The 14,512-nt window shown below is 39.8% G+C and overlaps 1 protein-coding gene across 1 annotated transcript in view; it reads left to right on the forward strand.

Annotated features, from left to right (window-relative positions):
- Positions 1-2,011: 2,011 nt before the first annotated feature.
- Positions 2,012-14,512, forward strand: part of LOC128068269 (disintegrin and metalloproteinase domain-containing protein 18-like) — a 117,649-nt gene continuing 105,148 nt past the window's right edge. Inside the window, exons 1-3 of the mRNA XM_052661393.1 lie at positions 2,012-2,095; positions 3,957-4,277; positions 12,989-13,044. Of these exons, the coding sequence (XP_052517353.1) occupies positions 2,012-2,095; positions 3,957-4,277; positions 12,989-13,044 (461 nt within the window). The remainder of the gene's footprint in view (positions 2,096-3,956; positions 4,278-12,988; positions 13,045-14,512) is intronic.

Here is a 14,512-nt window from a genome sequence, read left to right on the forward strand (position 1 = left end):
AGTGAGGCTACAAAGTTAACCCAGAGCTCTCTGTTCCTAAATGTGTGCTCTTAATATATTTAAATTTTTATTTGAAAATTTATGGATGATGAAAAAGGAGAATCTGCATAGGTAATCATGAACCAAGACAGATATCTGACATGCCATGATATAAAGGTTAAAGTTTCTCATTTATGAGTAGGAACATGCTTGCTCAGTTTGCAACTGTTTGGACTGTAGCTTGCCAAGCTCCTCTATTCCATGGGATTCTCCAAGCAAGAATACTGGAATGGGTTGCCATTTCCTCCTCTAGGGGATTTTTCCCGACCCAGGGATTGAATCCACATCTCCCGTGTCTCCTGTATTGCAGGCAGATTCTTTACCTGCTGAGCCACTGGGGAAACCCAAATAGGAATGTAGTTGAAGTATTAACTAATTTTGAAGTGGTAAAGAGAGGGATTTAGCATGATAATGTCCACCTTTAAAAGATTTTGTAGGGATATATTAGCAGAAAATGTGGTCAGATTCAGGCAGAACTGGAGACAAGTAAAATGGAATGCACAGTACAAGTGTTATGAAGGTAGGATTGGATGATATGGAAAGAATAGCAAGTTTTGAGACCTAAGGGGTAGACTTGGTTGAAGTGGTGATGGAGTGGATGTATTTGGGTTAGAATAAAAGAGGACTATGAAGACTTAAATATTCTGACTCAATGGATAATGATACCTTTTACTATTGATATACTGTACAGTTGGTGAAAACCCATTTGGTATTGGGGTGATGAAGCAGAAGGGAGTGAAAAAGGAGTTTGTTTTGAACATGTGTATGTGGGACACCTGTCAGAAATGCACAGAAGACTAGAAGTTCTCTTCCTCTATAGAAAAAAATAGAGAAAATAGTCATTATTTCCTTCTTCACATACTTATTGCTCTTTGTCTCTCTGTTTCCTTGTTCATGATTTTCTTTGGCTCATGTTATAGAGACATACATAAATACAGTTTATAGCATTTCCTTTTATTTTATTTTTTTAAAATTATTATTATTATTATTTAAAATTTTATTATTTATTTATTATTTTACTTTACAATACTGTATTGGTTTTGCCATACATTCATATGAATCTGCCACAGGTGTACATGAGTTCCCAATCCTGAGTGACTATCACAGACATGTCTAGAAAAAAAAAAAATTAAACAAAACAAACAAAAAAACTTGGTTTTACATAATCTGTGGGGCATAGGCATAGATTGTGACAATATAAATTTTCTTATCCAAATTAATTGATATAACTTCATAGTAAAATTAGCTTATGTTAGTTTATAAAATGTAGCATTTTTATTTTTCTATATTTCTTTTACAACAGTTGCTAAACAATATTTCAAAAAAACACAGCTTGGAGAAAAAATATTATCAAGAAACCAAACATTATCTGGCCTGATTCAAGAATAAAAAAAAAAAATCTGCCTTTCTCTCCTTTTGTGATGGCTTAACGTTTTCAATTTCATAAGCCAAAATAAATACTGTGAGTGAAACCATGTAGGCTCGTTTCATTTGATTCTGTTCTCAAACCCAAGTTCATGTGCCTGATGCACACTGAGGCCAAACAAATGGAAATCACAGTATTTGGAGCAGAGAAAGTTTTATTGTAGGGACCAACCAAGGAGAACAGGAGGCTAATATTCAAAGAACCCAAACTCCCTAATGGGTTTTGTGGAAGAGTTATAGGTAAAATCTGGGGCAAGAGCTGCAGCGTGTGGAACTTCCCTCTGACTGGCTGGTGGTGAGATAACAGGGCCGTGTTCCAGCCATCTCAGTCATCAGCCTTTCCAATCAGTGTGGGTCCACTTGCTTGTGCTCAGCCTGCAGTGACCTCCTCCGTCTGGGTTGAGGGGGCCCTAGTTCCTGCTGAAGAACTCCAAGGCATGCACAGACTGCTAGCCCATCACCCAAGGAGGGACCAGCACCAGGCCCCTTGCTGCAGCAATGTTTCTTCCTGCCTCCCCTTCCTTCCCCAGTTAGCAACTGTTTGAATATGCCCTTTGGAACTCGTGGAAGGTCGAGGAAGCGGAAAGCCTTTTTCCTTCAAATAAGAAATGGGACACATGGAAAGACTTTGGTATCCAGGAGGGCCCCACAGGGTCCTGCTCAGCTTCAGTCTAGTTGGTCCTGGGAGGTTGTTCCATCCCAAAGACACATTCCATCATGCACTCTGCTACTGACTGCCTGAGCTCAGATGCCCACAGCCCTGCTAATCACTCCCATCTCAAGAGAGGACATCTGAGTCCACTGTCTCCAGTAGCTTGTGATTCTCATGCGCTACCCATTCCAAGCTTTGGGAGATTAAGAGGATATTGAGTGTTGTAGGTCAGGACAGCCTCAGTGCCCTCAGAGAGTCCCTGGCCTCCATTCTACCTTCAAGGAATTAAACTGAGTTCCTGGTCATAGGTAGCTATTCTATCTCCAGGTGATACTCCCCTGGCCTCATGGAAAACTGAGTTCTAGAATATATCTTTCCCTTGAAGGACCCAGACTTACTGTCTCTCTTGACGGATGTGCTTCTGCACATTTCAAAGTGTTATTTGTGGTTTAGGGATCCATCGTCTTACCTGGAATCTAACTAGGACCTGCAGAGTTTCCATCAATATAAATGAAAGTGATCCTGGGCTGTGGGAGGAGCTAATCACAAAGGCCAAGAGTTTCCTTTTCCAAATGAGCAGCTAGCTGATGATGGTTACACAAGAGGTGGTCCATCCATACAATGGGATAGTATTCAGCCACAAAGAAGGAAGCACTGATATGTGACAAGTGGATGAATCTTGAAACTGTTATGCTATTCATGGTCTCTGTGAATAAAGCCAGTCACAGAAACCATATATTATGCATTTGTATGGAACATACAGAACAGGAACATCTAGAGAGACCAAGAATAGTGATTATTAACTGCTTGTGGGGTGGGGGGTGTGGGAGAAAGGGGAATAAAAAATGGGTGGGAGATGATAACAGTTGAAGGGTAGAGGACTTGCTTTTGAGATGAGAGAATGGAAACTTTTACTGTGGTAACGGTTGCATATATCTGTGAATATATTGAAAATCCTACAGTCATTCACCTGTGTGCTTTCAGTGGGTGAACTCTGTGGTAAAAATCATACACATCAGGATGATTCTATTGGACCTTTCCCTCACCCCCTTTGCCACTACCTTATTTTGACCCATTATGATTCATGTCCTGCCTTATTTAAAACTAATTTCTCAGGATCAGTTTCCCAGGAGTACTATTGCCTCCTAGGTCCAAGTTTTGGACCTGATCAGAGTTTATTTTTGTAATTTTGGTACAATACATCCTTGCTGTGGAGTGTCCTGGGATAAAGGAAGATGAGGATGAGTGGCGGGCAGGTGAGTTAGCTTTTGAGCCCGAGCAGATTAAGATATTTGTCAGAAGATTCAAAGACAATTGTGTGTTCTGTCTTCTGCCCTGGTGCCCCTTTTCTTCTCTTAGTTTGTCTTGCTGACTGTCTCATTTCTACAGCTTCCTTTGTATGGTTCTAAAAGGAATTTTAACAAACCACACTTAGATTCCATTTCAAAGTTTCCTTTCCCTTTCCTCAGCAGATTATAACGTAACACTGTATTTAAGAATGGGACACAGTTGAAAAAAGTGCTTTCTATTGTTTTATCCAGGATCAAGTTCCACAGTCTTGATTTTTTCCTTGTTTGAAAAGACTTTTTAAAAAAGATTATGAAGTCGGCAGTAGCACAATTTAAGAAGAAAATTTCTTGTAAAGAATATAGTTAATATTGCTAGTTTTCTCTTTCTCTGCCACCATAGCAAATAAAAGTTGTTAGAAAACCATCACATGGAGAATGGAAATTACCAGGAACTTCCCCCAGAAGAGCATGCCTGCTAATTTGCTTCAGTTGTGTATGACTCTAAGACCTCATGGACAGTATGCTTATTTGTCCCTTTATCCCTACTGAAGGGTTTGAAGGATGTCCACGTTGTCATCACAGACCCGCTGTACGCAGGCGCAAGCATTTGTCTGCGGTTCCTTCTTTTGGCCCTGAGCGCCCAACCACTCAGGATGCCTAAGGATGAGCCAGTGCAGCTGAAAGCTAATTCGAGGCCCTGGTCATCACCCCCAGGGCTCGGGGCAGAATGCTGTACTCCGAAGGGCTTCTGCCCGCGAGCCTCAGGGATACCCAACGGTCTCTCACCTGGCTCTGCTTCCTGCGCCCCGGCCCAGCCATGTTCCTACTCCTCGCAGGGCTTGCTGCGCTTGGAGGGCTGCTCGCCAGCCAGGGTAAGACTTCGGAGCCTCAACTTCCTTCTCCCTCTCTGGGTACTGAGCAGAGCTGGGATCTTCCTGGGGAGCAATTTCTGTAGCTCTAGGATACCTGCCGCCCCTTCCTGGGATTCTCTGATGGTGCCTTCCTTCCACCCTCAGCCACCCCCGGACCAGGATAGGGGATGGAAGATGTTAGCCAAGGATGCAATGTCTCAGCCGCTGAAGGTCTTTCTGGGCCACCCACTCTGTAGCCAGAGGACTTAGCTAGGTTCGGTACTGCCGTGTCTTTATTCCTCAGAGACCCCAGGGAAAGGCTTCAGCGTGGTTCTGGAAACCAACAGGATGGTCCTGCAGCATTATATCTGTTCTCTGTTCATTTGTTTGTTTCCTAGCCATTTTCAGTGGGCCACTGAAAATCTGTTGAAATCTGTGGACCAAGAAGGAGGGTGGACACACGTAGATAGATTTACAATTGTAGACCCCCACCATGGACTCAAAGCTTAAGAATCCATGCTTATCTTAGAGGACTGTTGCAAAAAATAATCCCATTTTCTTACTGCAGATTCTGAGGGAATGTTCCTATATGTCACAGTTCCACAGAAGATAAGGTCAAATGAGAGTGAAGATTGGGAGAAGCAGGTAAATGATCAAGAATGTTACTTTTAAAGATGGAGTGAAGGAATAATTTAGGAGTGTGGGATGGACATGTACACACTGCTCTATTTAAAATGGATAAGCAACAAGGACCTACAGTATGTATGGCACAGGAAACTCTGCTCAATATTTTGTGGCAGCCTGGATGGGAGGGGAGTTTGGGGGAGAATGGATACAGGTATATATATGTATATATATGACTGAATCCCTTTGCTGTCCATCATGAAACTCTCACAACATTGTTAATTGGCTATGCTGCAATATAAAATAAAAAGTTAAAGAGTATCAGTTTTATAATTTAAAATTTTAAGACTCTTTTTATTTACCTTTGCATTGAATCATATCATACTGATTTGTATTTGCTTGCAAAGCCACATATTTTTATTGCTAATTCCTAGGCCCTTCCCTTCATCTCTCAGGCTCTTCTGAAGCACTTGTTCACAATTTTCAAGAAATATTAAATACTATTGATGAATCATACTGGTAGAAATAAACAACATTAATTAAGTGTGACAATGGTTCAGACTGCAATGTATGGAAAGAAAACATTATTAATGGCCACAGTTAAAGTGATAGAACAAATGGTTTTGAGCAAAATTTAGACCTGCAAATTTGACCCAGAAGCATCAGACTTATTAGAAATAATGGCCAAAGAAAAAGAAAATTAAAAATATCACATTTGCCTGAAATGTGATATTATTTAAATAACTGAAGTAAACAACTTGAAGTTTAAAGTGATAGATATTACATTTAATTGATGATGAAAGCATGTCAGTAAGTATTAACTGGAAAAAGAATTTGAAAAATGTGCACTAATACTAAAAACTGATTAAATTGAAGACATTCCATCTTGAATATTTTCCTGATTAAAATATTTTAAATTGGCATAGTTATGCTGTTTTAGATTGCAGACCAGAAACTAGAATTCATAATACAGGGGTTTAGATTTCCATATGGTTAAGAAATGGGGTCAATATATAGAAACCCTGAGAAAATGCTTTCAGTTCGAAGGAACAATTTTTGAAATGAGTTAAGTAAAAAAATTAAGACTCCAATAACTCTATTTTGAGATACAGTATTAGAATATATTATGATTATGTTCTACTACTGAAAAATTATAATAAAAACTAAATGTATAAAATTGTACTTGAAAATCATAATAAAATTTCCTTTAGAGAAGTTTTTTTTTTAAATACTACTCTCATTTAATTCTCACATTAACCTTTTGAAATATTTTAGATATATTTTCATATATATATCTGAGAAAGGATTACAGATGTTAAAGTAGTCAGAGTTATCAGTTTTAGGACATGGAGTCATGACTTTAATTTATCAATATTTTTCCATTAAGAGTAAACTACATACTGTTGAAAAAATATTTGGATTTAAGCTTTTTTTTTCTGATTTGCTTCCATTTGTATGTATATTGTCATTGCATGATCACTTTAAACTTCAAGTTGTTCACTTGTTCCACAGTTATGTCAAAATATATAGCGACAATGCAGGATGTGAAATGTGCAGTGTCTGTCTACATGTTTTTAAATCTATCTATGTTTCATTACTGGTAATCGGTCTGTTCGCATTTTCTATTTTTTCCTGGTTCAGCCTTGGGATTTGTACCTTTCTAAGAATTTATATGCAGAATACATCATGAGAAACGCTAAACTGGAAGAAACACAAGCTGGAGTCAAGATTGCCGGGAGAAATCTCAATAACCTCAGATATGCAGATGACACCACCCTATGGCAGAAAGTGAAGAAGAACTAAAAGCCTCTTGATGAAAGTGAAAGAGAAGAGTGAAAAAGTTGGCTTAAAGCTCAACATTCAGAAAACAAAGATCATGGCATCTGGTCCCATCACTTCATGGGAAACAGATGGGGAAACAGTGGAAACAGTGTCAGACTTTATTTTGGGGGGCTCCAAAATCACTGCAGATGGTGACTGTAGCCATGAAATTAAAAGATGCTTCCTCCTTGGAAGAAAAGTTATGACCAACCTAGATAGCATATTCAAAAGCAGAGACATTACTTTGCCGACTAAGGTCCGTCTAGTCAAGGCTGTGGTTTTTCCAGTAGTCATGTATGGATGTTAGAGTTGGACTGTGAAGAAGGCTGAGCACCAAAGAATTGATGCTTTGAACTGTGGTGTTGGAGAAGACTCTTGAGAGTCCCTTGGACTGCAAGGAGATCCAACCAGTCCATTCTGAAGGAGACCAGCCCCAGGATTTCTTTGGAAGGAATGATGCTAAAGCTGAAACTCCAGTACTCTGGCCACCTCATGTGAAGAGTTGACTCATTGGAAAAGACTCTGATGCTAGGAGGGATTGGGGGCAGGAGAAGAAAGGGACAACCGAGGATGAGATGGCTGGATGGCGTCACTGACTCGATGGACGTGAGTCTGAGTGAACTCCGGGAGTTGGTGATGGAATCCTGGCGTGCTGCAATTTATGGGGTTGCAAAGAGTCGGACACAACTGAGGGACTGAACTGAACTGAACTGAAGAATTAATCCATTTCATCTAGGTTGTCCATTTTCTTAACTTATAGCTGTTAATAGTCTTTTATGGTCTTCCCTGGTGGCTCAGTGATAAAGAACCCTCCTGCCAATTCAATCCCTGGGTCAGGAAGATCCTCTGGAGGAGATAACAACCCATTCCAGTATTCTCACCTGGGGAATCCCATGGATTGAGGAGCAAAGGAGATTGACGTGACTTAGCAACTAAGCAACAACAGTAGTCTCTTCAGTTCAGTTCAGTTCAGTCGCCCAGTCATGTCCAACTCTCTGCGACCGCATGAATCACAGCATGCTAGGCTTCCCTGTCCATCACCGACTCCTGGAGTTCACTCAAACTCATGTCCATCAAGTCGGTGATGCCATCCAGCCATCTCATCCTCTGTCGTCTCCTTCTCCTCCTGCCCCTAAATCCCTCCCAGCATCAGGGTCTTTTCCAATGAGTCAACTCTTTGCATGAGGTGGCCAAAGTACTGGAGTTTCAGCTTTAGCATCAGTCCTTCCAAAGAACACCCAGGACTGATCTCCTTTAGGATGGACTGGTTGGATCTCCTTGCAGTCCAAGGGACTCTCAAGAGTCTTCTCCAACACCACAGTTCAAAAGCATCAATTCTTCGGCGCTCAGCTTTCTTCACAGTCCAACTCTCACATCCATACATGACTACTGGAAAAACCATAGCCTTGAGTAGATGGACCTTTGTTGGCAAAGTAATGTCTCTGCTTTTCAATATGCTATCTAGGTTGGTCATAACTTTTCTTCCAAGGAGTAAGTGTCTTTTAATTCCATGGCTGCAATCACCATCTGCAGTGGTTTTGGAGCCCCCAAAAATAAAGTCCGACACTGTTTCCACTGTTTTCCCATCTATTTCCCATGAAGTGATCGGACCAGATGCCATGATCTTCATTTTCTGAATGTTGAGCTTTAAGCCAACTTTTTCACTCTCCTCTTTCACTTTTATCAAGAGGCTTTTTAGTTCCTCTTCACTTTCTGTCATAAGGGTGGTGTCATCTGCATATCTGAGGTTATTGAGATTTCTCCCAGCAACTGATTGATTCCAGCTTGTGTTTCTTCCAGCCCAGCGTTTCTCATGATATACTCTGTGTATAAGTTAAATAAGCAGGGTGACGAGTTACAGCCTTGATGTACTCCTTTTCCTATTTGGAACCAGTCTTAAGTTCCATGTCCAGTTCTAACTGTTGCTTCCTGACCTGCATATAGGTTTCTCAAGAGGCAGGTCAGGTGGTCTGGTATTCCCATCTCTCTCAGAATCTTCCACAGTTTATTGTGATCCACACAGTCAAAGGCTTTGGCATAGTCAATAAAGCAGAAATAGATATTTTTCTGGAACTCTCTTGCTTTTTTGATGATCCAGCGGAAGTTCGCAATTTGATCTCTATTTCCTCTGCCTTTTCTAAAACCAGCTTGAACATCAGGAAGTTCACCATTCCCATATTACTGAAGCCTGGCTTGGAGAATTTTGAGCATTGCTTTACTAGCATGTGAGATGAGTGCAATTGTGCGGTAGTTTGAGCATTCTTTGGCATTGGCTTTCTTTGGAATTGGAATGAAAATGGACCTTTCCCAGTCCTGTGGCGACTGCTGAGTTTTCCAAATTTGCTGGCATATTGAGTGCAGCACTTTCACAGCATCATCTTCTAGGATTTGAAATAGTTGAACTGGGATTCAATCACCTCCACTAGCTTTGTTCATAGTGATGTTTCCTAAGGCCCACTTGACTTCACATTCCAGGATGTCTGGCTCTAGGTGAGTGATCATACCATCGTGATTGTCTCAGTCATGAAGATCTTTTTTGTACAGTTCTTCTGTGTATTCTTGCCATCTCTTCTTAATATCTTTTGCTTCTGTTAGGTCTATACCATTTCTGTCCTTTATCAAGCCCATCTTTGCATGAAATATTCCCTTGGTATCTCTAATTTTCTTGAAGAGATCTCCAGTCTTTCCCATTTTGTTGTTTTCCTCTATTTCTTTGCATTGATGGCTGAGGAAAACTTTCTTATCTCTTCTTGCTATTCTTTGAAACTCTGCATTCAGATGCTTTTATCTTTCCTTTTCTCCTTTGCTTTTCGCTTGTCTTCTTTTCACATTTATTTGTAGGCCTCCCCAGACAGCCATTTTGCTTTTTTGCATTTCTTTTCCATGGGGATGGTCTTGATCCCTGTCTCCTGTACAATGTCACGAACCTCATTCCATAGTTCATCAGGCACTCTATCTATCAGATATAGTCCCTTAAATCTATTTCTCACTTCCACTGTATAATCATAAGGGATTTGATTTAGGTCATACCTGAAAGGTCTAGTGGGAACCTATAAATACTGACCCTGTCAGATTTCAGATTTGGGTTATATGGGATCCAAACGTTCAGGTGGCAGCCTTAAAAGTTGAGGTTGCATTGCCAATATTTTCTAAGTAGAAATGGAATATAGACTTTAAAAATTGTGAATTGCTATATTATATATACATAACATATAATATTATAGATTAGTATGTGTGAGTGTGTGTGTGTGAGTCACTCAGTCATGTCTGAGTCTTTGTGACCCCATGGACTAGCCCACCAGTAGGCTCCTCTGTCCATGGGATTCTCCAGGAAAGAATAGTGGAGTGGGTTGCCATTTCCTTCTTCAGGGAATCTTCCCAACACAGGGATCAAACTCGGGTCTCCTGCATTGCAGGTGGACTCTTTACTGCTGAGCCACCAGGAACATCAGTATACTTCAATTTAAAAAAAAAAAAAATGAGATTCTCATTGTATAGAGAAGCTCCTATTAGGAAGAAACTGGAGACTTAATTTTCTTGTTGAATTGAGCAAAGAGTGGGGGAGGGTAGTCAGGGGAAGCGCCCACCAGCCCTTTCAGGCTGGTATCCCTAATAGCAGTATCCTGGCAGTATCCCTAATAGTGCACAGGTGTAGTCTGATTTGAAGCTGGACCTTCAAGCTCCAACTGAGAATGTGAGTAGTCAAACCCCTTCCAGGAAGAAAGTGAGAGCTGGGTGCTTTGGCCTGCTCCATCTATAATGCACCTGGGAATAACCATGAGATGTGCTCATGGGCACATGAAAAATCTGCTTCTTTGTTTAATGGGAGACTCATGGATGCCAAGTCCCCCTGGCTGTCTGAACTAGGCTACTTGGAAACCAGTCCCTTGGGTGGCAGCCTTAAAAGTTGTGCTGCTGAGTGGACCTAGAGATTGTCGTACTGAGAGAAGTAAGTCAGACAGAGAAGAAACATCGTATGACACCCCTTATGTGTGGAATCTAAAAAGAAACAATACAAATGAACTTGCGAAACAGAAAGAGACTCACAGACTTAGAGATAAGGACAGGGATAAGGATGAGGGGAAGGGATAGTTAGGGAGTTTGGGATGGGCTGTACACACTGCTATATTTAAAATGAATAACCAACAAGGATCTACTGTATAGCACATGGAACTCTGCTTAATGTTCTGTGGCAACCTGGATGGCAGGTGAGTTTACAGGAGAATGGATACATGTATATATAAGGTTGATTCCCTTTGATGTACACCTGAAACTACCACAACATTGTTAATCAGCTATGCCTGCTTTGTTGCTTGTTGCATCTCTTTGCAGCCCCATGGGCTGTAGTCTGCCAGGCTCCTCTGTCCATGGGATTTCCTAGACAAGAATCCTGGAGTTTATTGCCATTACCTTTTCTAGAGGATCTTCTTGACCCATGGATCAAACCTGGGTCTCCTGCATAGCAGGCAGATTCTTTGCCATCTGAACTACCAGGGAAGCCCTAATTGGCTATACTCCAATATAAAATAAAAAGTTAAAAATAAAAAAAAAGGTGTGCTGCTGGATGCCTGGTCCAAACCTTTTGGTGCTGAGGGAGATACTGAAAACTGGGGCTTCTCTCCTGATTGGAGCCTATTTTGCCAGGGCTGGGTTTTATGGTGTGTGTGTTCAGCCTTTCCTGCCCTTTTGCGTGGTGGATATTTTCTCAGTCACCCAGTATTGAGGAGCCACTCTGCTACTTCCTGGATTTCTCTCAGAGGCAATTGACCCATGCAAAGCTTATATTTGATATACCTGTGGGAGGAAGATAAGACCAGAGCCTCTTATCCTGTCATCAGGTTTATTTCATGTTCCTGGGTATATTTATTTTTGATTGGATTAACATTGCTAATTCCATTTGGTTGATTGCTTAACTTTGTGATTTTCCCTTAAAATGTACTATACTTTGTTTTGGCAGGCAGTTAGGTTACCTATTGGTTACCTAACCAGCTTGAAAATGTCGTGCTTGTAATGTCTTTGGTGAGGCTTCCTTGGTGGCTCAGTGGTGAAGAATCTGCTTGCAGTGCCTGAGACTCGGGTTTAATACCTGGGTCAGGAAGATACCCTTGAGAAGGAAATAACAAACTGTTCTAGTATTCTTGCCTGGGAAATCCCATGGACAGAGAAGCCTAGCGGGCTACAGTCTATGGGGTCGTAAAGAATGAGACACGACTGAGCGACTAAACCACAATGTCTTCAGGATGAATGTCTCGAGTAACCCCGACTCTAGTTTCTGGGTTTCTAGGTTAGTTTCTCCTTAACACTAAAATTTGACCCTTCTGTGATCTTTACTGAATGGCATGAGCGTGTTCAGTGACATTTTTCTCCTCTGGTTGGTCAGACCTTGTAAGTCTCCCAGCACTCTATGAGCTGTGGGTTTTATTCCTCAGCTCCTCAGTTCTTTGCCCATGGTGTTGGACAGACCCTAACTTCACAAAGTGATTCCTACCATCTAGTGTTCAGACCATTGAAGAAACTCTAACTCTGAGTATGGGAAAAACCTGTGGCTTCCTTCCAACCAATAGGATATGGCCCAGTAGATGGAGGTACCTCTGAGGATCATATTTGTTAAAGGACAAAGATTGGATTTCAGGCCTGTATCGTTCTTTTACATAAAACATGTTTTGCTAGACATTCTCTCACCCTCCGGACGATGTCTTAAAAGCAGCCTGCTGTACTGTGTACTGTGCACATCTGCTCCTGGACCCCTTCCCATCAAGGTGATGAGGACCACTATAGCTTAGTCCCTGGAGTCTCACAGCTCGTATTGCTGGAGCCACAGCATTCTTCCCTTGCTTCCTTCTCTTAGCTCTGTCTTTAGCTTATATGTGAAGCATTGCAAAGTGGCTCTAGTGTTTGAGAGTGTGTATTTATGCATTTATAAACATGTTACTGTTTCATTGTATTTGGTGTAGCATGTAAGCCTACAGTCATGCCTCATTCATTTTGGCTAAAAATGAGTATGTTTTTTATACACATAAACAGTAAAATCTAGCATTAATACATAGTAAAGTTATATTTCTTCAAAATATAACTTTCATCTCTTGTTTTCAAAAGCCATTCCCTACATTTATCGCCCTCATCCTGAATTTATTTAAAAATTTAAAATTCTTGCTAGTTAGAACAAAATAGTCTGAAGGATATATGCTTTTTAAAAATGGATTGGGTGAGTCTTTTTTGACTTTAGTGAAAAATACTCTTTTATTTATTTCTGATTTACTTAATTACCTTTATTTGCTTTATTTTAGGTGACTTATATCATTACCATTGATAACAAACCATATGCTCTGCATCTCAGAAAACAGTAAGAAATAATTTTCCCTTAAAGCTTAGAACTTACTTTTAAAAAAAATGTTTTTTGTACACTATTTAAATTTAAGCATGCAGTAAAATGTAGGTTGTTTAATTAGTTTTTCAGTTTTGGATTCATTAGTTCCTGAATATTAAGTCTATGAGAACTTTGAATTTTTATTTTCCAGCTTGTTAGTTTCAAATAAATCTATGCATAAATAAGTAAGCATTTAAATCCACGACTCAAGAACTGCAAGTGATGTATCAAGTATATCCAGTATACAATCAAACATGTGTATATCATGTGGTTATTGGCAGAAAATTGAACTAGTTGCATACTTTGTGTGGAGGTTTTAATTATATATGTATTTATTTTTAACAACTTTATTTGGTAAATTATGTGTATATACATATAATTATAAAACTCTCAAGTGTATAACTATAAGTTTAATATAGTATCACAATTTTCAACCATAAATCAGTTTTAAAACATTTCGTTCTCCACATTAGACCTGTCATACCATTTCACATTTAATGTCTGTTATCAGCCACTACTCTGGAAAACAAGCAATCTGTTTTCTGTCTCAATCTGTGTTTTTCAACATTTTATATACTCAAATAGCCTCTTCTTTGCCTACATCTTTGAAAATATGTATTTTTAACAACTGTATTTTGTCTGCCTGTATTTTTGTGGTTGAGTAAGGCCTGAGAAAATTTTCTTTACTTAATTCATGACGATTCTCATCTAACTCATGATCATTAAACTCATGTTGGTCTTTAGGGTCACTACCATTCCATTAAAAAATATTCTTTAGTAAGGTCATCAATGATCCTCATGTTTCTAAATGCCCGTTACTTTTTATTCTTCATTTTTCTTGATCATTCAGTGGCATTTTGTATAGCTGAGCAGCATCTCCTCCTTATAACAGTTTCTTCGTTTGGCTTCCAGGACACAGCAGGTCTCTTGGTTTGTCTCTTATCAGTGTATTCAGTCTTTCTCAGATTTTGTTTTTTTTTTTCCTGATTCCACTTCATCTCTCTCATCTTAGGAGTACTCCATGGTGCTATTCTTCAATTCCCCTTTTTTCCCTACCTATACTCAATTACCTGGTTCTTTCATCTGCTTCTATGGGTGTATTGATTACTCCCAAACTTATATCTTTACTGTATTTCTCTTTAGCGAATGCCACATTCGTGTATTTGACTTCTTATTTGATAACCAAGAGTTTGCTGTGATTCTCATATTTAATGTGCCTAAAATATACTTCTGGTCATTTTTCAAAATTTGTCTTTTCCTCAGGGATTTTAGTAAATGGCATGTCTACTTTTTCAGTTTCTCAGAACAAAAATGTTAGAGTCACTCTTGACATCTTATGTTTTTCTTTTGTTTTCCTCCACATCCAGTGGATTACTAAATCCCATGTGATCTACATTCAAAATGCATTAAACAGAAATCAAACCAATATCTTAAAGTAATCACT

Source organism: Budorcas taxicolor, chromosome 24, assembly GCF_023091745.1.
Source record: "Budorcas taxicolor isolate Tak-1 chromosome 24, Takin1.1, whole genome shotgun sequence".
Classification (NCBI taxonomy): Eukaryota; Metazoa; Chordata; class Mammalia; order Artiodactyla; family Bovidae; genus Budorcas; species Budorcas taxicolor.